At 34.5% G+C, this 27,408-nt stretch overlaps 1 protein-coding gene across 1 annotated transcript; it reads right to left on the bottom strand.

Annotated features, from left to right (window-relative positions):
- Positions 1 to 806: 806 nt before the first annotated feature.
- Positions 807 to 27,408, bottom strand: LOC118194083 (uncharacterized). Its single transcript, XM_035365273.2, has 3 exons — positions 27,308 to 27,408; positions 5,875 to 6,065; positions 807 to 1,132 (listed from the first exon to the last, which is right to left on the bottom strand). The coding sequence occupies exons 1-3, from the start codon at positions 27,335 to 27,337 to the stop codon at positions 973 to 975; spliced, it is 381 nt and encodes a 126-aa protein (XP_035221164.1). The 5' UTR covers positions 27,338 to 27,408; the 3' UTR covers positions 807 to 972.

Genomic DNA, 27,408 nt, shown 5'->3' with positions numbered 1-27,408 from the left:
GTAATTTTTCTTTTGAATTGAATTTTATGTTGCGTTAAGAATGATTCTTACGCAGAACGAAGTGATGCTTGACGAATAAAGTTAACACATAAAAATTAATAATAGAAAGACACAAAAGGTTTTTTCTTAGCCCTCTAACTAGGAAAATTGAATATACTACAAAAAGATAAATATATTACAAAGTGATAAAAGAAGGAAAATATATAGAAATGTATGCGAACACTTAATTCTGCATCAGCAATTCTAAATACATGCTGCGGTGCACCTTTCAAAATGTGATTTTCTTGTTGAGCTGTTCGTGGCGTAAATGCGAAGAAAACTATGCTTAATAATAAAGTTAAAAAGATAAAAAAAAGTGGTAAGCAGGAATAAATGCAAGAGAAAACTGGTAGACTGCGAGCTCAGAGAGAGAGCGTAAAAAACCTTAACAAGTCCTTCTGGGCAACCGTTAAAATCTTAAACCTTTTTAAATTTTATCAGTTTTATTTGGATCACTTAGGCCTTTTTGTATTCACCTTCCAAGAGCTATATTTCTCAAAGCTGTTGTAAAGTTTTAAGGTTCGCCTTTAATCTGATCTCATAGTTAAAAGCCTGTTATCATTTCGTAACACTAACCGGCATTAAATCCGTAACACTAACGGGCACTAAAAGAGGAAAACTGTGGTTTGCTTTAGGTAAATTTATGAACTTTTAAGTTCAATTTTCCTGAGGTTATCCTTAACAAAATCATAGTAGTGCATTTCAAAGAACCATTCCTTAATTAAATATGAATAAATTGTTTGCAAATAACATTACAATGAGCAAGAGATTTTTCTTTATCAAATAAAATGACTATTGAAAAATTAATTATCAGAACTAAACAATAATATTACAATTGCATTTTTTCTTTCATAATTGATATTTCATTGTCATAAAAATAATAATTCCGTGACATTCTTGTTTTTAACTCTAGAATGAAGAGCAGAGGTTCATCTAAAGTAAATCCAATGTTGTTGCATTTCTTACTGCTGGAACCATCGTCTCATTTTTAACTTGTAAGTGTTTAGCCATGTTTATAAGAATATTCCATTCCTCTGTTCTAGCAGTTGCCATTACACATGCTTTAAACTGGCAATTTTCAAAGCAGTTTTGCCTGAAAAAAAAAGGTGGAATTTATCAGAACTGAAATATTCAAACTGGAATTAAGACACAATAACACGCCGAACAAATACTAATTCAGAAGTCAAACAACAAAGTTCTAGTTAACGATCCTAATTCCAATCGATCTTTGTCTTCGGCCCTTAAAGAAATTATGTTTCAGTTCTGGTTTCATCAACAGATGGCGCCACTTGCTTATTCTTGTACAGGCTTTCTTATCTTATCTAATCATTATTTCCTATCTTGTTTCTTTGCGGTTTTGCAGCTGAGGATAATGGATCGGTAAAACCATCGAAACTAGTCCTGTGAAAACTTTGAAAATATAACGCTGATTTTTGTTGTTTGGTTGTTTGACTTCTGAATTAGTATTCAAACTGGAGTTTATTAAATATACAAAATCATAATGTTGTTTGAAAAATGAAAACACTTTTTTAGAATTATTTTGGTATAAGTTAACGTAGATTTATTTATCCTTCTATTGTGACCGTATAACAATAAATGTATTATAATCGAATATACATTACACGGTATGTTTCCTCCATATTAAACAGTTAAGAAACTAAAGCTATTTTATTCTTCATTTCCGTGTGCTTTCGTGGGGTAATTGGAAGCATATCCGGCTGACAGTCGGGATGTCGTAGTCTCGAATCTCGACGAGGGTCCTGCTTTTTGTATCTCTTACTTCGAAAAGCTTATTAGACTCTACAAGTGATGCTTGATTACGTGGTGGAGAATATAGGGAATTTTCTCCTTCCTTTTCGCAAACTTTTGTGTTCATTTTTAGTTTCTAAAGGAGATAGACACGCTTCTAGTCGCTTTCTAAACCAATTACGTTTCAAAATCTAACCCGCCTAACTTTACATTCGTAAAATTCGCTGTCATGTTAAGTATTTGCATTTTCGAACGCTACAGTTCCCTTATTACGAATAAGATTTTAGGGTTTTACTATATCTATGTTGTTGCAAAATCTTGCAGGTCTTGCTATATTGGCATCGAGTTATCGCTTCATCTGAAACAAATCACAGGGTCTAAGGAAGGATAAAACAATCTTTTTAACTTTTTTTATACAAAGTAAGTATTATAATCTCGAAAAAATTCGGGTATCATGCATATTTCAACGGAAATATTCATTATGACAATTCCCGAATCCATCTGAACTTTTTTTTTTTTGCGTGACTTCTGTAAGCAAACACAGGATAAGGAACTCTTTTTTTCTAAATCGAATTATAAAATGGATTCAAAAGGAATTTTCTCGTGACTTCTGTAAGTACGTTTTTCACATAAATCAAAAATCTTCGAAAATTTTTATATGAGTCTGTTATAACATCGAGTTGTGCATCTGCCTTTTTTACAGGAATTATATATATATATATACATATTTACTATCCCCATTACCTAGCTTAAAATTCCTCACCCGGCCTTTATTTTCGCAACCATTGTCGTAGTCATATACTTCTTCTTATAGATGTGTTTTAAATGACGAAAATGTTCAAGTTTTGGCAATTTCAGATTTGAAAAATTAATTTTCAACAAATAAGGAAATCTAACTTTTAATGCAGTCGCTCAGTTCTTATATTTTGGAAAGCTTATACACGTCATGAAAAATTAAAATTATAAAAAGTTTGACTTCCTTACGGCAAAAATTGACCGGGATATTTAATTTTAAAATTTGCAGCTTTTGATGTTATTTTCAACTTGCCTTGAGAGATCAGTTAATTCAATTAGAATAATTCGAGAAAATACGATTAAAGGAAGTACAGCAAAAATGTGTATAAGGCGATACAAGGAGGTCGTATAGCGTCGACATAAAATTTTTAAATCTTAAATGAACAGAAACACACAGCTTGGGTGAAAGATGAAGCTACTTCTGGATATTTAAATTAACCATAGGTACAAGTAGAGGTAAAAGTATGCGAACACCAGCGATGTACCATGGGTCAAATGGTAGTGCTTTTCCTTACTAATTCTTAAAAAAAGAAAAGAAAAGAAAAAGAAAACAAAATGCAAGCTTTATAAGAATTTACAGAGAAAGGTTGAGGAAATGAGTATATGAAGCTTTCCAAATGATCTACAGTTTACCTATTATGGTACATCGTATAATTATAGCGTACGTCTCGCATCCAGTATTTATTAAAAATAATGATTTAGAAAGTAAAGAGATTACAACATAGTCTCAATACAATTTGAAATTCACATATCAAATTGAACATCTGTTTCGATGTAATAAAAATAACAGATAAACATAATTAGGCTAATCTTTGGAATATGGTAACAGGTAGTTTGGCGATATTTTGGTAAGGCGATAAAGGTTACTAGGTAGGACTTTAGCGATAATCTGAGAAGTACACAGTTCGAATCACAGATTATTTTGTCTGAGAGAAATGAGAGATCATGAGACATGTCATGTGACATTTTCCGGAAAATTCCGATCGTGATTTTAGCTAATAAGCACTTAGAAACAATTTCGGTGCTAAAGTGCAGAATCGTCCACTTATTTGTTTGGCGCTTTTTACAAGAGTAAGAAGAATTGGATTTTTGTCAGTTTCCTTTGACTTTTCAAGTGAAAATAGCTCGATGTGTACATGAATAAAATCAAGAGTGTACGCAATGCCATTTTTTGTGCAATTCTGGGATTTTTTTTAAGTGAAAATAGGTCGACGTGTACATGGATACCGCGTATGTGCAATTCTTAAAAACGCGCGAAGCAGTGAGCGATTCTGCACTTTCTCCCAATTTCGCACCTAATCTAAGCACTTTTGTTCCATAAAAATTCTAGTATAAGCGTAATTCGGCTAGCAGATTATTGGAAAAAATATCGAGTATTAAAAAAAAAAAAAAAAAAAAAAAAAAAAAAAACTAGCAGGTTGCTGTAGCAGGGTTGGTCGCCAAATTTTCGCCATGTTACCATAATCCGAAGATTCATCCATAATTAGTATACAGATGAGATAACTATAATAAGTACCGGGAACACAATGTTATAATGAACTGTAATAATAATATTAAAGAGGTAGGTGTCCATGTGCTTATTTCGGTTATAAAAGGTTATTACAGTTTACAAAGTTCACAAGTGGAGTCATTTCGAACGTATTCACAGGATATAAAGATCAATAAATTTATGCAATGGAAGAACTTGCACTTGACAAAGATTAGGCCGTAAGAAGAGAGTCTAAGAGACGGTGAAATTTCAAATGCGGTAGTCTGAGACTACGCATAAAATAGGCTACTCAAGCTTGCTCAGATATTTAACGGCGCGTATTTTAAGATATCGGCTAGCAACACGTTAAAGCCAGAATACAACTTAGGTAGAGTGATGGAGATAGTAAGTAACAGTTAAACGCGGATACCAGAAGCTATGATCTAAACACTCAAACCTCCAAGGTTATATGCACAAAACAATTAATTTGCGTTCTGGTGAGGGCTACGGAAAGTAGAAGTTATAGTAAATCGTAATAATTGTTTAATTAACATAAAATACATTACGATATACTAAAATTGTTCCTACAGCGCATATACAGCTATTTTTAACAGAGTTTTGCCAAGACTGAAATGCTCAGATGTATTCGAAGGATACATTTTCTAAACAGGAAATAAAAATAAGCTTCTGTCAATCTCAGTGTACGAGTGTCATATATTCTAATTATACAGAGTGTCCAGGAAAGGAGTCCCTAATTTCCCAATTAAAAATATCGAAAAGAAAGATTGATAGGAATACAACGAGCGGTATATTTATTGTGAAAGCTGTAAGATTGTTATGCAAAAATTTTGAAATAATAGTTACGAAAGTTGGCGCTGTACGCTGTATGACTTGTATCAAACATGCACAAATAAACTCGTCCTATCACATCGCAGTCTATTCATTCAGATGGAAGTGTACTTCATCCGTCAACCAGATATGGCCAGCATGAAATCCTTTATTATCAATCATTGTGGGAATTTGATTCCCAAAGACAGCCTTCGTCGCACAGCTAATACAGTATGGCCTGGTGACTTTGATTTTGAATAGAAACATGTCTAAGCTATTTCTCGATATTTTCTGCTTACTGAAACGCTTCAAACTGCTCTCTACTCGAATTGTTCGGTCAGATTTCCTTGGAATTTGCTAAATAATTTCAGAAACAGTGGCGAAATTTTCAGGAGTAACTATAGTTTGCCTGTGACCAACATTCCCTACCGGATCATCGGTCACGCTGCCTGTCTTAACAAAGAGTTTGCAAATGGTTTACACATCGGGGACTTTGGGAACATTAAATATGTGCGAAAACTTCACCTTGTTGCTGTAGGACTGTGTTCCAAGCTATGGTATTTCAGAAACACAGGTTGTTCAATGGAACACGGGATTACAACCTCTTTCTTGAATACACTAACCTCCTTTCACGTTCTAAAGACGGAAGGGATAACTTTTGGTCTTTCGGAAAGCTATTTATATGCGCTACATATTGAGATTACATATTGAGATTACTGTTTGCAGCTTTAGTAACTACTGTATGGAAACTTCTGCGTAACATTCTTACAGCTTTTACAATAAATATATCGCTTGTGGTACACATTTATCTATCTATGCTTTCAAGATTTCTAATTCTGAAATCAAGAACTCCTTTGCTGGACACCCTATATGTTATTTCGCTTTCTAATTGGTCTTATATTGTAGAACATAATTTTTTATACAAAATCGCAATGAGTCAAATAAAAAGCGTATTCTTTCATCTTCAAATCGTCTATTAAACTGTTTTATCTTACTTGCAATCTACGAGGATCTGTTGGTTTTGATATAGGTTGTAACACTCGTTGCACAGTCGGTCTAGCCGGAACAGGTAATCCACTATAATGTAACCCTTGCAGCCATACCGCAAATATTCGAGGAAAGATATTGGAAAAGCATTTAGGTCAACCATCCTCATCATAAGGGTCATTAATCCTAGAATGTGGACCTGGAAAAGTACTTTTCATTAATATATGATTTCATGAGCAGAAAGGAATGACATGAAAGTTGAAAATTTGATAGGATTGTTTTTCGATATTAGTCAAAGAAATTTGCTAAGTCAATTTCATATATTCCTTAGGTTAACTTGTAATGTTGCCGCTTCCAACCAGCACGCAACAATAGTGGTGACTGCTAAGAACTGAAAAGTAGACCAAAGTCTTGAGAAGGGTTTAAATCCTTTTTATTCAACTTAGAAATTACAAATGCGTGCTCTTGACGCTCACAAACTAAGCCGACCCGGCGGTAAAATAAAAATAAGAAACTAAGAAAAGAATAGTAACAAGTGACTAACTACGAGGATCTCTAAACGTAACTAACCTCACCGCGTTCTAAGATACCGCTGATAATTCAGTAAACTTCTAAATATTACGTTGAAAGATTAACAAATTGCCGAGGCAAGCACAAAGGCCGAAACGCGTGGTTCTTCAATTTCTAACTAGCCACCTCCACGCTCGTGAAGCAAGAAAGCACACCTTCGAACTCGTTTCCCTTCTATTTAACTCAGAATACTTCCGCTGACAATTTGAATCCTTGCGCGTTCTACTAAAATTTACATACTCTGGCATTGGCAATTCCAGGGGAAAGTAAGGCTTGACAGGAATAGTTTAAACTTAAAATAAATGTTAGTTAAAATAAATATAAACCCTACATTTGCCGCTGCCAGAATTTGGTAAACTTGGAAGCAGGTCCTAGAAACGACCTGTTGAAAAGATTCCACAATTCTGAACTAAATTTTAAGAGCCTCGTTTACAAAAAAAAAAAAAAAAAAAAAAAAAAACTTTTATCTCACAAAAGGTAGAATAAATTTCTGTAGATACTTATTTTTAATTCTCTCTTCTTACAGCAACCTTTCCTGGACTTCAGCGATCAATCTGTTCTCTTCCTTCCAGCATCTGGAAGGAATAAGTATCAGTATCTTTCTAAATACATTATAATTTACACTTTCTTGACACTGAATAAGTTTTTGTTTTTGAACAATTTATTTTCCTTAGTTACTGCTTAATTCACATTCATTCAAGTATTCAAACATGAATTTAACTTTACCCTGGCTCTCCACCATGCGTGATGTCAAACGGGAATATTCGTGTTTTAGTATTGCAACACTTACCCTAACCACAATGATTTGTTAGAATTCAACGACCAAATAGACACACCTTACTCGACATTCTGCAGCTCGATGAGCTACTTTAACATTCTTAAAATTCAAGTGTAGGTGAAGAATCCTACAAAACACATTCATTCTAACTTCCCCCTCATTCATCTTTAGACATGCAGGCTTTCGATCTAAAGCATGATTTTATCTACAGTTTAATACTTAAATTTGAATTCATTGTTTTTGAGCATTTACCTTTAGCATCTAAAATTTTATGCTTCTACCCTAAATTCTACTTTTACATAACTTTCAAGTATTTACGTATATTTACAAAATTCTAATACATATGATTTTTACAATTTACCATAAAATGAATAAGAGAAAAATAAATTTTTACTTTACTCATTCTTCGCCAAGCTGGCGGCACTGAAACTGAAGTTCTTATTAATACAAGAATACGAAGTTATTTTTATCTTCGGCCAAATTTTGGTTTAACATAACAGAATTAGTCTTTCGACCAACAGAAACTGCTTATTAGATTTTATACTTAAAGAAAATAATACTTTTGCCTTAGCTAAATAAAGTAAAACAAAACTAAGTCTCAACCGAGACACATTGACTTCCGTCAAAACATAGAACTTCGTATTTACGCATAACATTTCGGAACAAAAGAAAAAAAAATTATTGAAGATTTTAACTTATCTTTGAGTTTTCGATGATTGGAACTCCGTAATTCTCTTCTGGCAGAACTGCTCCCACGTTACAGGTTTCATAGACGTCAGTCTTCTCCTTAGTGCCCTCCGAGTGTCATCCACGTTGCTTTTTTCTTTTTCGCCCTCTGCATGCTGGCCTCTTGGAGTGGTAGTCGTCGGGTTGCTGTCTTTTCCGTTTTCCCCTTCGACGGCTGGTCTTGGCGTCCTCCGGTCTTGAATCCTGCTTGAATTTCTTCCGTTGGTGGTTGTCTTTTCGTTCCTCCTGCTGTCTTTTCTTTCTCGGGAACGGCGGCCTCGTTTGCACCGGACTCTCTGGCCCTGGAAGCGTTCTTCTCGATGTAGAATTTCTACTGCGATACGTTGTAAGTGGTGTTTTCCTCTTTACCAAGGTTTCTTTACTCGGCAGCTTTACTTTCTTGTATTTCTTAAATGCTGGAGTCTGAAAGTTTTCGTTTCTTCTTTTCGGTACCGTCGCATGGGTTGTAGAAGGGTTAGGTTTCTCTTCAGTTCTCTGCTTCTTGGGTGGTGGAACGGGTGACGTTACTTCTGAACCTTCCACTTCTTTTACGCTTGAGTCCTGCAAGAAACTTTTAAGGATTTCAAAATCATTTTGATTATAATATTTTTTCACCTGGTCGGGACTTGCTTTACAGATTTCCCCTCTCTCGTTCTTAAGGTACAATACGACTCCCTTGATTTCCTGAATTAGATAGGGGCCTTCAAATTTTGGAGCTAACTTTGCAGTAAAATTGTCTGGGGCACTTGATAAAGAAAATTTCCGCTTCAACACTTTAACCCCAAATTTAAAATCTGCTTCACGGCGTTTTCTATCATAATATAACTTTTGTCTATTTCTTGCCGTATCCGAGCTTTTAACCGCCTGGTCAATAAGTGTTTGCACGTCTTTCTGTTTAAATTCTTGCTCTCTTTGTTGCACAAAGAATAATTTATCTAATGGCGTAATTAACTTTCGCCCTAAAAATAATTGTGCTGGGGTTTTTCCCGTAGTATCGTGATTTGCCGCTCTTAAAGCAAAAGCTAACTCATTTATGTAGCCATCCCAGGGCTTGTGATGTGTGCTAACATAACTTCGAATTCTTTTTACAATGTTTTTATTAACTCTTTCTGCTATGTTTGCCTGTGGTCTATACGGAACCATTTTGATATGGCGGATGCCAAGTCCAGTGCATATGTTTTCAAATATTTGACTAACGAATTGTTTACCGTTATCGCTGACGACTTTTATCGATGCAACGTATTTTAAAATGTATCTGTGTAAGAATGCATCTGCGACTGTTTTGGCTGACGCGCGTTTAAGTGGAACAATTTCTGTCCATTTTGAAAAATGATCTACAATTACTAAAAGAAAACGATTTTTATTTAACTCACTCTGGGGAAAAGGACCAAGAAGATCTATGCCTAAAATTTCATTCGGAAATGTAGCGCGAATGCTATTGAAGTACCCGGCCGGGCTGTAATTAATATCATTTATTAACTGACATTGATTGCAGGAACTGACATACGCAGTTACTATTTTGTATAATTGCGTGAAATATACCGCCTCGCCTACCCTTTTTAAAGTCTTTCTGACCCTTAAATGACCCGCTGTTTTCGCGTCGTGTAATTCCTTCAAAATGCTTAATCGAAGCGAGGCTGGGATGACTGGTTTGTACTCGAGATTTTCGTTTGTTGTTTTCGTATAAAATAATAAATTATCTATTATTTCATAGTTTCTGCTCTATTTCTTATCGCATCGATATCTGTGTGCTCAAAGCTTTCGGGGTCTTTCAAATATGCATAGATACTTCCAAATTCTGGATCAGCTTTCAATTCAGCAATAATTGTATCTCTAGAATCTAAAATTTTTGAAGTCAGCATTTAAGTTCGCATTTAAGTTCACTGCTTTCATCGTTCACTTTTATACGAGAAAGTGCGTCAGCTACATTGTTTTCCTTACCCGGTTTATATTTGATTATTAGATTATATTCTTGGAGTTTTAAAGCCTATCTTATTAACCTGGGCGTTAGGTTTTTCCCCGAGTAAAGTCTACCAACAGCCGCATGATCCGAAAAGACTGTTACTGGCGCTTTGCCGAAACTCGAAATTTGTGTACAGCCATTAATACGGCTAACGTTTCTCACCCTGTAGCTGTATAATTCCTTTGTGTATGATTCAACGTTTTACTAAAAAATGCCAAAGGATGGCCATTTTGCATAAGAACTGCACCCACAGCATAGTCCGACGTATCTGCTGCAATTTCCAGGTTTTCGTCCCCCTCAGGGAATTTCAAAACAGGGGCATTGATAGGCGCTTCTTTTAACCTTTCAAAAGCAGTATTTGCTTCTGCTGTCCACGTGAATTTACTTTTCTTTCTTTTAATTACTAACAAGGGTTCAACAATATTAGCAAAATCTTTCATGAATGACCGATAATAAGAACATAACCCAAGGAAAGAAGAAAGTTTCTTGGCGGTGTTGGGAGGTGGGAAATTCTTGATTGCTTTTATTTTTGAATCTTGAGTTTCTATACCCTTTTGCGAAATTTTATATCTCAGATATTTAAGTTCTTTAGTTGCGAACTTGCATTTTGAGGCGTTAATTGTAAGACCGGCCTCTTTTAATAATTTAAAAACTTCTTCTAGATCTTTAATATGTTGTTCCAACGTACTACTCGTTATAATTATATCATCTAGATGGATTAAAGTCGATTTTCCTAGGACAGGCTTTAGAACAATGTCCATAGCTCTCTGGAATGTTGATGGGGTCCCACACAACCCAAAGGGCATGCGTAAAAATGCATAAGTGCCCGATTTTGTTATAAACGCGGTTTTATGTATGTCTTCGGGTCTCATAGCTATTTGATAGTAGCCAGACTTTAAGTCCAAAGTAGTCATGTATCTTGTAGATTTAATCTTTCTGATAATTTCCTCTATAACCGGCAAAGGGTAAACTGGGAATTTAGTAATACTATTCAGTTTTCTATAATCGATAGCAAACCTCCAAACCCTTTTATCCGACGGAGGAAACTCGTTTCTTTTTCCTACATAGTACGACTGGATTCGCGTACTCACTATTTATGGGCGTTATTATTTTCTTCTTTAACATTTCCTGAATATGTTCTTCTATGATTAGCTCTTTCTGTTTATCATAGCGACAAGGTTTAGTCCTACAGGGTTTGTCGGCAGTTAACTGTATCTCATGCGTAACTATTTGACAGCTACCAGGCCGTTCTGAAAACAAGTTTGAAAAAGTACTAACCACTTGCTGGATGGCTTGACTTTCATGGTCATTCAAATGGCTAAGGTCGACTTGCGGTTGTTCCACTGGTTCCACCACCCTCCGGTCCATCTCCAGCACAATAGAACTGTCCTGAAAATTCAGTTTGGCCTTCGCGGCTTTTAAAAACTCCATACCTAAAATAAGTGGACTTTGCAAATGTTTTACTACAAAAATTAATACTTTAAGGCTTTGATTCTGAACTTGTATCTTTAAAGATAGTTTTCCGATACATTGACAAGTTTGTCCTTGTGCTGCTATGATTTCTGTGTTTTTATTTTTAAATAATCGAAACCTATTAAAGTTCTTAAAAAATACTCATAAAATTACCTTCTGCTCCTGTATCGATGAGGGCTTCTACTGGTACATCGCCAACCAGGACTTGTATAATTGGTAACTGGGAGTTCTTTACGATGACCGTATTTAAGTGTCTTCTTGAGGGTTTTTTTAAAACTTCCGGGGTCTGAACCCTCGCTTTCATAGGCCCCTCTATTCGTTTAAAGCTTTCCTTTCAACTTCTGCCTTCTGGGTACGCGGACGTTTGTTTTTAAATTTCCTTTTCGGGTCTTGACCTTCGAGCTTCGATGAGTTAGCTTGATAGCTCTTTCTCCCATAAGAGCGGTTTGCATTTCTGGTCTGCTCATTTGAAGATTACCTTCGGATACTTTGAGAATACGATGCCCCTCTAGCTTTTTCCGCTATTCTGCGATTTTGAAACTTGACCGCCAATTCGAAGAGCTCCTGCAATGTGCTTGGGTTTCTAATTTCGAAGTAGTCTTGAACAGCAGGTAACAATCTTGGTAAGATTATTTCAATAATCTCCGCGTCGGGTTTCTTCCCATACAGCATATCCGTCAGCTTAATTTTTCGCAGAATAAAGTCCGTCAACTCTTCTATATCCCGTTGATAGAAACTATATAGTTCGGCTTCCAGCCTTGCTTGATCTTTCACTATGGGGAAGGCCTTTACTAACGATTTTTTGAAATTTTCAAATGTATACGTCTGGCTTCCAAATTCCCCTAATAAAAATTTACCTATATTTTTCCACCATAGCGCGGCCTGTCCTCTTAGTGCTGATGTGGCGATGGCAACTTTTTGTCTTTCAGGCACAGGGTAGAGCTGAAAGTGGTTTTCTAGACCTTCTAGAAATACCACCACCGAATTTTTTCCGTCGAAATGGACGTTTGGCTTGATTGACGCTCTCATCGTCTGGACCAGGTATCCAAATCCTTCCAATTGGCTTGCCACCTCTTGTTGTTGTCCAGCAACTTCCATCCAATTTTCGGCCATTTCAGTTCGACAAGTGTTCGGGCGCCAGTGTAATGTTGCGCGCTTCCAACCTGCCCGCAACAATAGTGGTGACTGATAAGAACTGAAAAGTAGACCAAAGTCTTGAGAAGGGTTTAAATCCCTTTTTATTCAACTTCGAAATTACAAATGCGTGCTCTTGACGCTCACAAACTACGCCGATCCGGCGGTAAAATAAAAATAAGAAACTAAGAAAAGAATAGTAACAAGTGACTAACTACGAGGATCTCTAAACGTAACTAACCTCACCGCGTTCTAAGATACCGCTGATAATTCAGTAAACTTCTAAATATTACGTTGAAAGATTAACAAATTGCCGAAGCAAGCACAAAGGCCGAAACGCGTGGTTCTTCAATTTCTAACTAGCCACCTCCACGCTCGTGAAGCAAGAAAGCACACCTTCGAACTCGTTTCCCTTCTATTTAACTCAATACTTCCGCTGACAATTTGAATCCTTGCGCGTTCTACTAAAATTTACATACTCTGGCATTGGCAATTCCAGGGGAAAGTAAGGCTTGACAGGAAAGATAGTTTAAACTTAAAATAAATGTTAGTTAAAATAAATATAAACCCTACAAAATTAAAATAAATTGTTTGCTTAATGACTTGGAAAGTGTAGTGCATTTCCATGTATAATTTTTTAACCTCTTGCCAACCTACAGACATAGGCGAGAGAAGTAATGTTTCTGTTAAAAAAAAAAAAATTCGATAACAAGTTTTCTGTGAATGAGAATGAATTAGGGTCCCCGCAACCCGTTTGTACTATTTTTACAATGATGTCTGGGTGTATGGTAACTCTTATATCAAATTTCCGAAATTTTATCAGTGTTCAGTAGTGATTAAGAGTTGCCGAAAGGAGGCGCTGCTAGCGCGTTATACTCTCGACCTACGTAATTTGAATTGAGTATTCTTTTCTTTTGTGTACTTGCTGTAACAAATCTTACAGCTTTGTGATTGAGAATTTGAAATGTTTTGGAGCCAGATCGTTCCTCTACAGCAACAAAATGATTAATAAATATTAATAAAGTAAATATCTTTGTGATGATAATCTTTGTTATTAAATACAAAGTCAACCAGCTCCTGAGAACAGTTCAAGTGGTCCGTCGAGAATCGAAGGTGAGCTCTCCCATTTTAATCTCTATTAAATTTGAAGAGTATAACTGTAATAAATATGGAAGCTCTAAAAACTAGAAAAAGAGTGTTAAAAAGTTCATTGACGCGGCATAAAGATAAAGTTGTTTCGTCATTAGATGTTTCAGATTCAGTTGCGTTGCAGCTATTTGAAACCAAAACTAATGAAATTTCTAACGAACTTAAATCTGTATTTTATTCAATTTTCGAAGCATGTAAACCCGAAGAATTGGATAAATATGTTGAGGATAAAGAAGATAGAGATGATATTGTTGATGAGTTGCTATTGATGATTAAACGTAAATTAGCAGTAGTAAAAAATAAGATGAACTCTGAACATCCTGTTTCTTCTGTGCCGAGTAATAATAATTCAAATGTGTTTTCGGATGTTAAGTTACTGACGCTATCGGTACCGACATTCAATGGTAAAATAGAGAATTGGATAATGTTTAAAGATACGTTTAAAGCAAGTGTAATGGAAAACAAATCTATTTCGAGTAATGAAATGAGATTGCAATATTTAAAAGCTAGTTGTAAGGACGAAGCTCTGAGAGTAATACAGTCTATTTCTATTTCGGATACGAATTTCGATATAGCTTGGAAACTTTTAGAAGATAGGTATTCGAATAAACATGAGCTTCTAAATGCTCTAATAAAAAAGCTTTTGAATCAGCCGAATATTAGCGAGACATCTAGTTCTATTCTAAATTTAATTGATGTAACGAACGAATGTATTCGAACTTTAAATATTTTAAACTACAAAGTAGAAAACTTATCGGAAATAATGATAGTATATTTAATAGTGGATAAGTTTGATAAATCGACTCGATACTGGTGGGAAAAAGAATTACAAAACTCGGAAGAATTTGGTACTCTTGAACAACTACTTTCGTTTTTACAAAGCCAAGCGAGAACGCTTCAAAATAGTAAAATAAAGGAGGTAAAAAAGAGTAATAATTCTCCACATAAAAAACTTACGAGTATGATATCCACTTCTAATACAAAAAAACATAATTTTGAAGTGCATAAAGTGCCGTGGTGAAGAATTCCATTCCTTATATAAGTGACCGGAATTTATACATCTTTCTGTCAATGACAGGTGTGAATTTGTGAAAAGAAATAAACTTTGTTTTAATTGTTTGGAAAACCATTCCGTTTGAACGTGTTCGTCTAATTATCGATGTCAAAAATGCTCACGAAAGCATTCAACGCTGTTACGTTTCGAAAATGAAAAACAAAATAAATCCGAAAGTGCTCATATTTCAAAGCCGGAAGTCGGGGGGGGGGTGAGAAGACTACAGTCAGTCTCAATCCGAATGCTGAAAAATTTGTTTATGACTCTACTCTTCTTCTACCAATAAAGAATTTTCGCCGGCACAGCTGTAAACGGAATGCGTCAGACCAAAAATGTTTTACTTTCTACTGCGAATATTTTAATCAGAGATTGTTATGGTGAATTAAAATCAGTTCGCGCTTTGTGTGATGTAGGTTCGATGACGTCATTCTTAAAGATTGAATGTGCTAACTCGTTAGGGATTAAAAGAGAAAAAATATCTGTTGCGGTTTCTGGATTAAATAACACGAGAATAAATATTAATTCTAAAGTATGTGCTTCTATTTCAAACGGTATTGACTTTAAAATGAGTTTAGAATTTTTGTGCGCGCCTAAAATCTCGGACTCCATACCAATAAATATTATAGAAGTTCCGACTGAACATTTTCCTCAAAACATTAGGTTTGCTGATCCAAACTTTTATAAAAGAGAAAACATTGATGCATTATTAGGCTCAGAGGTGTTTTATCAGATCTTAAAATTCGGTCAAGTTGAAGTGCCCAATTCAGAGTTAAGATTTCAAAATTCTGTTTTTGGCTTTATAGCCACTGGCGGCATTTTAAGTTCAGACGTTCAAAATACGCGAACGTTTCACTGTGGATTAATTAATAATTATAGTGATATAGAAAATGAAATTAAAAAAGTTTGGCAACTTGAGTCTATAGGAATTAAAGATGATCCCAGTGAAAATGAGATAGATCAATCTTTAGAAAAATTTGAAAAAACTGTTCGTTTTAAAGATAACCGGTATGATGTTCAGTTACCATGGAAAAGAGATAGGGGTGAGCTCAATAATAACTTCATTGTTGCTAAAAACAGACTTAATTTACTTATGCATAGACTTCAAAAAGATCCAAATCTTCATTTGCAGTATATTGAAACTTTAAAAGACTATGAAAATAAGAATATTATAGAGAAAGTTAGATGTCCTAAGGAACCTGTTGATAAACCTGTGTTCTATTTGCCACATCAACCAGTTTTTAGAGAGGAAAGTTCAACTACAAAAATGAGAATAGTATTTGATGATAGTTCCAGTCATAACTTTAAGCATTTAAGTCTAAATGATTGCCTGTGGTCAGTGCGAAACCTGAATTCTAACATATTCGACATTCTTGTTAATTTCAGATTAAACAAAGTCGCCTTTACTTCAGACATAGAGAAAGCTTTCCTACAAATTTTATTAGCCGAAAAGGACAGAGATGCAGTTCGTTTTCTATGGGAAGAAAATGGTAAAATTCAAGTTTACAGATTTAATCGTGTTCTTTTTGGTGTTACGTGCAGTCCATTCCTTTTGACTGCTACTTTGAAAACTCACCTGAGAAAGCACTCTGAAGAATTCCCGTCTACAACAGAATGCGTAGACCGCTGTTTGTATGTGGATGATTATATTTCTGGAGCTGATAATGTGTCGGATGCTTTTGAAATCTCCACTCAAGCTACATTTATTATGAGCCAAGCTAGCCTAGTGCTACGAAAATGGACTACGAATGACAATATATTGATGCAGTTTTGGAAACGTGAAAGTTTCGACACACAGCCACAAGTCAACACTATTAAAGTTTTGGGACTGTCGTGGAATCCTACTGAAGATTGTCTAATATTGGGAAAGCAGAGCCTAGTGGACAGTCTGTCTTAAAACGAAAGTACCAAACGATTCCTGCTACGTACAATTGGAAACATTTTTGATCCGCTTGGGTTGCTTTCATCGTTTACTATCGCGCAAAGTTCATTCTACAAGTCTTATGGATGAAGAAAATTTCTTGTGATGAAGAAATACCTGTAGATCTACAAAAAATATGGCTTCAGTGGGGCTCCGAGGTTCCTGAACTTTCAGAGTTACGAGTTCCTAGAAACGTGCTCAATTTAAATATACAAGAGCCAACCGATATCTGAAAACTGCACTGTTTCTGCGATGCTAACCGAAAAGCTTACGGTGCTGCTATTTATGCAAGAGTTGTGAAGGATAACAACATCGAAGTGAATTTATTTGTTAGCAAGAGTCGAGTGACACCACTAAGGAAAATCACTCTACCTAGACTAGAATTACTCTGTGCTTTGCTTGCCGCCGGACTAGCGAATAAAATCAAGAAAACAGTGGATTTAAAAAAGCCCTCCTTAGTGTTCTTTTGGACGGATTCAAAAATAACTCTCTATTGGATTAAAGGATTTACGAAACGATGGAAATCATTTGTTCCAATAGAGTTAACGAAATACAGAGTTTAAGTGATACCAGTGCCTGGGCACACTGCCCTGGGAAGCAAAATCCAGCTGATCTCCTCAGCAGGGGAGTCGGTGCCGACATTTTATTGAACAGTGACATTTGGTGGCATGGACCCCAATTTTTGAGAGAAAAGACTGATGTTCCGGTAGACAATAATGACATTCTAATTTCCTTAGATGACTTTTCCGAGGAACTAAAGAAAACTGATGACTCTAATGATCATTCTCCTATTGCCTTTACTGTTTTAAATAATAGTTCTATAGTTGATGATATTATTTCCTTGAGTAATAATTATTTAACTATTGTTCATGTTATGTGCTATGTATTTAGATTTATCAATAATGTTAGAAATGAAAAGCTTACAGGTAACCTTACATTTAGCGAGTTGAGAAGAGCGGAATTCTATTTATTTAGGTCAATCCAACAAGGTTAGTTTGTAGATGAAATAAAACATCTTGAGAGAGGTGCCTCAGTGCCCAGCAACAGCAAGGTAAAATCTTTAAACTGTTTTTTAGATAAAGACAATGTTTTAAGGGTTGGAGGCAGACTGAAGCATTCTGACTTCATATATGAGTCATATGAGATAAATATGAAAATATGACATATGAGATCTATGAAACATATGACATATGAGAAAAATCCAATTGTTCTGCCAGATAAGCATCCATTAACTTTAATAATTGTGAGATATTATCATTTAAATTATTTGCATGTTGGTTCAAATGCATTATTGTATCATGTTCGACGTAAATTTTGGGTCTTAAATGCCAGAAATGTTTGTCGTAAAGTTGGTTTTCAATGTATAACTTGTTTTAAAAACAAACCTGTTTTTGAGAGTCAGATAATGGGTGATCTGCCCAAAGAACGAGTAACACCTTCTTACCCATTTAGTAATGTTGGAACTGATTTTTGTGGACCATTCCACATTAAATTTAAAAATCAGCGTAGGGGTAAACTAAACAAAGTTTATGTGTGCATATTTGTATGCTTAAGCACCAAAGCCATCCATTTAGATTTTGTCTCTGATCTTACTTCAGATGCCTTTACAGCTTGTTTGAAACGATTTTTTAGTCGCAGGGGTAAATGTGCAAAATTATTCAGTGACAATGCAAAGAATTATGTGGGTGCAAGCATTGAGCTCAGAAAGTTGCATAAATTGGTTAAACACCCAAATGAAACACTGACTAAATACCTGCTAAGTGAAAACATTGAGTGGAGATTTATCATTCCTAAATCACCAAACTTCGGCGGCCTTTGGGAAGCCAGAGTGAAATCTTTTAAGTTTCACTTGAAACGAATTATTGGCAATGCTCATGTTTCTTGAAGAATTTCTCACTGTAGTTCTAGAAATTGAAAGCGTATTAAATTCCAGACCTCTTACTCCCTTATCATCCGAGTTTGATAATTTTGAAACCTTGTCCCCCGGACATTTTCTCATAGGGAGGCCTTTAACTTAAATAGCTGAACCCCAACTTATTGAGATACCAGAAAATAGGCTCTCAAAATGACAAAAAATAACGAAATATAGTCAACAAATTTGGAAGTTATGGAAGGGAGACTATTTAAATAACCTTCAACAACGTAGTAAATGGATGTTTGTTAAAGATAATGTTAAGGTGGGTTCTCTTGTATTAGTCAAGGATGAGCATATGCCCAGTACAAAATGGTTAACAGGTAGAATTGCAAAAATAATTTTTGGAAAAGATTCGAGTGATTAACATAGTATTGCCAGTTAGTAAAATGTTAAAACGAAATGTGAGAGACATTTGTTTTCTTCCTGTGAATTGTAATTAGATTTATGTATTGTAATGTGTTTCTTTATAGTGTTTATATCGCATTTATGATTTAATGTGTCTTTTATAATTTAACCATTGTATTGCTATTGCTTACAATTGTTTGTTATTATATAGTGCTTATGTTCAGTAGTGATTAAGAGTTGCCGACAGGAGGCGCTGCTAGCGCGTTATACTCTCGACCTACGTAATTTGAATTGAGTATTCTTTTCTTTTGTGTACTTGCTGTAACAGATCTTACAGCTTTGTGATTGAGAATTTGAAATGTTTTGGAGCCAGATCGTTCCTCTACAGCAACAAAATGATTAATAAATATATAATAAAGTAAATATCTTTGTGATGATAATCTTTGTTATTAAATACAAAGTCAACCAGCTCCTGAGTACAGTTCAATCAGCTTTTTGCATTTATATAAATCGTTGATGTTGGACAACTGGAAGTGGTATTTGACTTTGGTATTTGTCAACTGAATGTGGCTTGCCTGTGAAGTGATAGTCTTATGTCCATTTTGTTATTTTTTGTCAATTTTTTTCTTTTGACATTTGGAAGCTGACACTTTTAAGTTGCTATAGTAAAAAATCCGTGTATTATTATTTACAACTGTTAGTTTACGCTCAGTTTAAACATGGGGTGTAAAAATAAACACTTTAACGAAAGCAGGCTCACGAAAAGGTATATGAGCTTATGACTCTGATTGCTTAATAGAGCGCAACATTCGAAATCGGCTTAAAAAATTTCATTCTAAGAGATTTTTTAGTTGAACTTAGAGACCAAAGTTCTGGCTGACATTCTGAAGTTGCCGATGACAAAATTTAAAGCCACAATTTAATCGATAGATCATCTATTATAATATTATTCGAAAAATATCGTTGTCCAACCACGGCCATTCAGCACAAATCATATCAAAAACTGAATTGCATCAGCGAAATATCATGCTGTTAATCTGGTGGAATTACGAAGGTTTGTAAATTTTGAGCTGCTTCCAAGCAACCAAACGATCAACTTAGACGTTTACTGCCAACAACTTGTGAAATTGCAGGAAACAATCAAAGAAAAAAAGGTCAAAATTAGCAAATCGCAAAGATGTGATTTCTTTGTGACAGTGTTCCTCTGCGATTCTTCTGAGAATTGTTCCTCTGTGACAATGCGAGGTATCAGATAACTTTAGCAACATGTACGAAATTACGAAGCTTGCCTGAGAAGTGATGCACCATCCCACACATAACTCCGATTTTGGATCATCCGATTATCATTTATTTTGAAGTTTACAAAACTTCTTAAATGTTAAAAATTTCAGTATCAATTCGCTCTTAGTTGAGTTTTTTTGGTGATAAAGACCAGAAATTCTACGAGCGCGGAGTCATAAAGTTTCCAGAAAGATGGCAAAAGATTATCAAACAGAATGGAAAATATTTCTCTGATAAAAGTTAATTTTGCTTATAGAAAAAAAAACATAGTTTCATTTCACACTAAAAGACCGAAATTACTTTTTGCCAACCCGATATTTTAATTGAAGCCCGTGATAGTTTTTTTTTTTTTTTTCTAGTAAGTCAACATACGAGGCGTATTCGAAAACTAAGTACCGTTTTGAAAAAAAAAAAAAAAAGTAAAACAATTTTTTCGAATACAATTTTATTTTTACATGAAAATACATGTCTTAAACTATTTTTCAACATAGTTTCCGCCCAATGATCAAACACTTGTCATAGCGCGTGACCAGTTTTTGTATACCATCGTCAAAGAAACTTCCCGCCAGTTTCGATAACCACGACTCCACAGCATTTTTCGTGTCATCGTCAGATCCAAAGTGCTTGCCACCAAGCTCGCGCTTCATGTGCAGGCACAAGTGATAGTCGGACGGCGCCAAGTCCGGGCTGTACGGCGGGTGATCGAACTGCTCCCAATGAAACTGTCGAATTAACGATTGAGTGACACCAGCAGTATGGGGCCGAGCATTGTCATGTAGCAACACAATTCCTTTACTGAGCATTCTTCTTCCTTTGTTTTGAATGGCACGCCTTAGTTTTGTTAAAGTCTCACAATATCGTGCCGCATGAATGGTTTCACCTCTGGGAAGAAATTCAGTAAGCAAAACGCCTTTCCTATCCCAAAAGACAGTGCACATGATATTTTTGTGATGACATTGTCACTTTGAACTTTTGTTTTTTCGGAGAATGAGTGTGTCTCCACTCCATCGATTGTTGTTTCGATTCTGGTGTGAAATGACACACCCAAGTTTCATCACCTGTCGCAATTTGGTTTAAAAAGTTTTCTCCCTCATCACTGTGCCGCGTGTAAATTTCAGGGCACTACCAAGTCGCTTTGTTTTGTGAACATCAGTGAGCATTTTTGGAACCCATCGGGAACACAGTTTGCGATAATTCAAGCGGTCAGACACAATTTCGAACAAAACAGTACGTGAAATTTGTGGAAATGCCTCTGAAAGAGTTGTCATTGTGAAGCGTCTGCTCTCATGAATTGCTTTATCAACTTTCCTTACCAAATCATCGGTGACAATAGAAGGCCGACCACTCCGAGCCTCGGCGTGGACATTTGTTCGACCTGCATTAAACATTCTTACCCACTTTCTCACCATTCCATCACTTATCGCGTATTCACCGTAAACTTCTGTCACTTGACGATAAATTTCGGCCGGTTTAACATTCCTCGCGTTCAAAAATTTAATCACGGCACGAATCTCACAGTCAGCGGGACAACTAATTGTCTTAAACATTTTGAATGTGCACAGCAAACTGAAAACACAACATAGAGCAACCAAAATGGCGACAATTGAAAGTCGGTGAACAAGAAAGACTAGTGCGCATGCGCAGGACGCCTACCACAGCGCTGCGACGGCGCTAGAATGAAACGGTACTTAGTTTCCGAATACGCTACGTATTATTGAATATATTGTAGAGACATTAGGTATTTTTGGAAAGCAGGAGAGACGAAAAATGAGCAACGTCTTCGCCGGGAGTCAAACCACGGACCTCTCGAATACGCGTCGAGTGTGCTGACCACTACACTGCGAAGGCATGTTAAGAAGGCGGGAAAAATATCTTATATACTTCCGCTTTTTAAAGGGCGTCTGGCGATTAGGGGACTCAGTCGCCAAATCCTGGTGGCGGAGAATCATCGTCCACGACCCTTTTAGTTCGTTCCCCACTGTCTGTTGAGACATTAGGTTATTTCGAAGCAAGAGCAAAAAATGAGCAACGCTTTCGCCGGCACTCGAACCACGGGCCTCTCGAATACGCGCCGAGTGTGCTGAACACTACAGTGCGAAGGCATGCTAAGAAGGCGGGAGGAATACCTTATAATATAAACCGTAATATATTGTTGCAATTGAACGAGCATTGTTGACTGATACCTAAATATCGAAGTGAAATTCGTACAGATCAAAATGAATTTAGATTAGTTGATACTATAGAGAAATAAAATAAAAGGAAATTGAATTACAACATTAGTTTCAAAGTATTAATTTAAAATGGCATTTTATAAACAATTTGTTTTATTTATTTAAAAAACAATTAAATTATATGTTATTCACCTGCTTAATAGAATGCAATTTTTAATGTTAAAAATTAGTGAATAAACATTTGATTGTGTTAGTATAAATTTAGAAAAGCTCATCTTTACACGTAACCAAATGCTAATCTGTATATACCACTGACTCATCACGAGATCTCCGAAACTAAACACCCGATTGACTTGAAATTTTGCATAGCTACTCATTCCACGATGTAACCGCGCACTAAGAACGGATTTTTCGTAAATCTTGTCCAACATGGATTTTTGTTATACAATAGAAGTTTCTCATACATTTGGTTTTCAAATACAAGTTCAGAATTTTCTTTTAGTGTTATCAAAACTGCCAAAACAAGAATTTTATGTGGCGCAAGAGCCAAGAACGTGATATTTAATAACTAAGTAAAAGCACAAAACATTAATCATAAAAAGGCGAAAATAAAGTTCTTTAAAGATATCTTAGTAAGAAAACTGAACATTGATATAATAAACCGAGAAACGGCTGTGAAAAACAGAAAAATGTATGCCAACACTTAACGCTGCATCGGGAGTTTTAACCGTATACCACTATGACGATGCTGCTTTTAAAATTCTTGTAATTTTGTTGTTGAATTGTATATGGCATAAGTGCGAAGAAAATGATGCTTAATAATGAAGCTAGAAAGTCAAAAAAAGGGGGTTAGGAGGAGTGAGTGCAACAGCAGATTGGTAGACTGCGAACTCAGCAAGAGCGTAAAATACCTTAACAAAAACTTTTCGGCGGCCGTTAAAATCTGAAACCTTTCAGATATATATATTTTTTTCTCTTTGTTGTTATTATTACTATTATTACGTGAAATAAAAATTAAAAATTTTATTCTGAATATTATATCTTTGGGAAAAAATCTTGACAGGGTTTGAAATGACAGACTTCACATTTTTTTATGTGTAGAATCACCTTAAACTTGCTCTGATCGCAGATACGTTTATAGAGACATTAGGTATTTCGGAAGCAAGATCCATGAAAAATGAGCAACACCTTAGCCGGGAATCGAACCACGGACCTCTGGAATACGCACCCTGCGTGCTGACCACTACACTACGAAGGCATGCTAAGATGGAAAGAGAAATACCTTATATACTCCCCCTTTTAAATGGTGACTAGGATTTTTAGGGGACCCAGTTGCCAAATCCTGGGTGTGGAGAATCATCATCCACCACTCTTTTAGTTCGGGCGCCACTGTAGAGACATTAGGTATTTTGGAAGCAGGAGTCAGGAAAAATGAGCAACGCCTTTGCCGGGAATCGAACCACGGACCTCTGGAATACGCACCCAGCGTGCAGACCAACACACCACGAAGGCACGCTAAGAATTCGGGAGAAATAACGTATAACGTTGATACCAGGCAATTTCCCTCAGAAATACCTTATACGTTTAGCAACTTAAGCTAATTTATTTTGTTCTAATACTTAAATTATAAATATTTGGAAAAAAAATTAATTCGAAAAAAACTGGATTTCTAAAAAATATAGCATATTTTTAAGCAAAACCAGGAGCTCAATAATTCATTTCTTTCTTGAAGTCCCCGTAAAACGTTTTTTTCATAATTTATATTCAAGTTACTTTAAAACGCAATTTTCGAAATTAAACTTCGTACATATGGGTTCACTCTTTTTTGACACTTCTACTAAATTTATATTAAGAGATAATATAATGAATATTTCCTTAGTAAATAAGTTATATATATATATATATATATTTGAATTTAACAAATATTCTATCATTCGTATAAAGCTAATTTAAAGCAAATTAAAATTAAAATTAAAAATAATGAAAATTTAATTGTATATAAATAAAAGATTAATTATTAATTTGAAATATCATTCAAATTCAAAGAGCATATGTAAATTAAGTGCAAATACCTAAAACCATGAAAATATATTTAATAATCCAAAAAAATTATCTTAAATATTTTAAAGAATTTTTAAGACTAAATTAATTTGCATAAAGTGAATAATTTTTGAGCAGGCAAGATACAGATATTTTCAAGGGGAAGTTGCCTCCAAACCTAACTCTTCAATCACTCAATTCGTGTCTCGTTATCCATACAGGCATGGGTATATAGTAATATTCAAAACCAAAAGTAAATTAAATGTAATGAATTGCTTAAAAAGAAATTTTAACTATTAAAGAATTTCGAGGAATTTAGTAAGAAAATCGAGTAGGAAACAAAATTATTGATTAAAAGTAAATTGCTAATGTTATTAAGAGAAATCCTAACTAATTTTAAGAAATTTAATAAACAGATCGGCTAGGAAACAAAATTATTAATTAAAAGCAAATTGTTAATGTAATTAAGAGAAATCCCAAGTAATTTAGAAATCCCTTCCTATTGGAAACTTCCCCGACACGAATTATGCATTAAATCAAACTAAACTAAATACAATTTATAAAAATAGTGCAAAAATAGTGCAAAAATAATACTAAAAAGGCAAGTAAATGGTAAGTTTTAATTTAACTTACCTTGTAACTACATATTTTGTACGCCGAAGAATGAAGTAGTATTTGCTAAACAAAGTGAGGTTGAGTAGTTTGTTTCTGCTTACTGTGCAAGTAGACGGCTTCAAATACTGTGTAAAGTTTAGTGTTAAGCTGCTACCAGTGTGATGTATTGTAAAAAACTTATGTTGTAAACTCTAAAGTAATGTAAAATGCAAAATGTTTGGTATGTGTGAAAAAATGTTGCTAACTGTTAAGGATTGCAAAACTATTTTAAAAATGGCTAAATTTTAAGATGAATTGTGAAAATATATATTGCAAACTGCTAAGGAATGAAAAAAATTTTTGAAGTAAAGTTCGAAAATTTTAATGAATTAAAAGTTCGAATAAACATTTAAATTGAATTCAATTTAATTAATTTAATTTAAAGTTTGAAAAATTGTAATGTTTAAAAAAATTTAAAATTCGCAAATTTAAAGAAATGGATAATGAGTTTATTGTAAGAATTTTTTTGGAAATAAATTGAATTTATTAAAACTGAAGTTCTATAATAGTTAAATCAAAACTTTAACTAAATACTGGCCAAAGGTAAGGAAAATTAGAAAAAGATAAAGATAATATGTATATATACATACACACATGTATATATATATATACACATTAATATATATATATACATCATACATACATATATATATATACACATTAATATATATATATACATCATACATATATATATACATCAAATGTTGAATGATCTAAAATTTACTTAGTTCGAAAACAAGTTTTTCTAATACTTGCGCAATAGCTGCAAAGTAAGATAATAATAATTTATTTACTAAAGAAATATTGATTATATTATCTCCTAATATAAATTTAGTAGAAGTATCAAAAAAGAGGGAACCCATATGTAGGAAGTTATTCCGAAAATTGTGTTTTAAATTAACTTGAATGTAAATTATGAAAAAAAAGTTTCACGTGGCTTCGAATTTAAATAATGAATAACAAAATTTCAAAATTTGAAAAAGAAATTAAAAATTTAAAACAAGTAATTATCGCTATTTATCGGAAATTAGTTGACTTTTCAAGGGGAAGAAACCAACTCCCGTTCAATGAACAATAATTAATAACTGGGAAGGTGTTTCGCCTTTTACTCCAGTAAGAGTGATGATGCCAAACTGGCAAATTAAGTTAGGCCAAAATCGTAGTTCCGTGAAGTGATGGGATTTAGAACCTAAGTAAAACTCCTTCTGAATGAAGCATTTTCGTTAATACAAGGTTCTTTATAAATTTTGAGTGAAAAGTAATTTATGTATTAAAATTTACAAAATACTTGAGTAAATGTCCCCCGACACTTTCACTTCTATGCTTCTTAATTCAAAAATTTATATTAGGATATAAATAATCAATATTTCTTTAGTAAATAAATTATATATATATCTATATATATAGATATATATATATATCGGCCCATATTTCGAGAATAATGATGGAATGCCGTAAACGATTTCCGGAGCTTCTTACAGAACAATGATTGAAAACATTTTGCTGCCAATGGCGGGGCAGAATCCTTTTCTTTATGGGGATATTTAAAAGAAAAAGTGTATGTTAATAAACCAGAGACTATTAGACAGCTTAAGTAGAATATTCGAGACGAAATATCGAGCCTTCAACCAGAAACATTACGTGGTGAGGTGAGGAAAACGCGTGAAAAGGTGCCAGTCTCTGTATCGAGAAAAATAATGGACATTTGTATGAACAATATCATATGCCTATGATCAAATTATATAGCATATATAATTTGTATGAACAATATCATATTTCATACATAATTTCCATAAAATATATTTAATTTATAAAAACTTTAATCAAAATAAATGATTATTACAAGAGTTATCCGTGTTTAACATTAGTAGGTCTTTTTTGGCCCCCTCCCTGTGTATACAATATTTCAACGTTCTGCGGCTAATCGTCTTTAAATTATGCGTGATACATACGAAGTACGTATGTACGTCACCGTTTTTAAATCTATTCGACAATCCGTTTTGGAAAATAGTCTTTTAATACTATCCGTACGCATAGTTGTCAAGCAAAAATATATTCAAAATGGATTCAGGAACGGTCAAAGTGGACATTTCCTTTGAAACAGAGTACCTGAAATTTTTCGCGATTACAATACTTTCTGTACTTCGTATAAAGAAATAAAAACTGTTTTACACTAAAACGATTTTGGGCTTCTAAATTTCACAAATACGTCTTTTTAATGTAGAATATCATAATCTGGATTAGAATACAAAATTAAAAAAAACACTTACCATTTTGAAAGTTAAGTGCAGAGGAGCCATCAGAAATTATGTCTCGAATTCAAGTAGTTGAAGAACTGTCTGGATAGCATGTTTACCCTCCGTTCCTTTAT

Source organism: Stegodyphus dumicola, chromosome 3 (assembly GCF_044657685.1).
Source record: "Stegodyphus dumicola isolate Sdum_Otavi_A_Nest chromosome 3, ASM4465768v1".
NCBI lineage: Eukaryota > Metazoa > Arthropoda > Arachnida > Araneae > Eresidae > Stegodyphus > Stegodyphus dumicola.
Note: the sequence above shows the minus strand (reverse complement) of the source record. Positions and strands in the feature narration are given on the sequence as shown.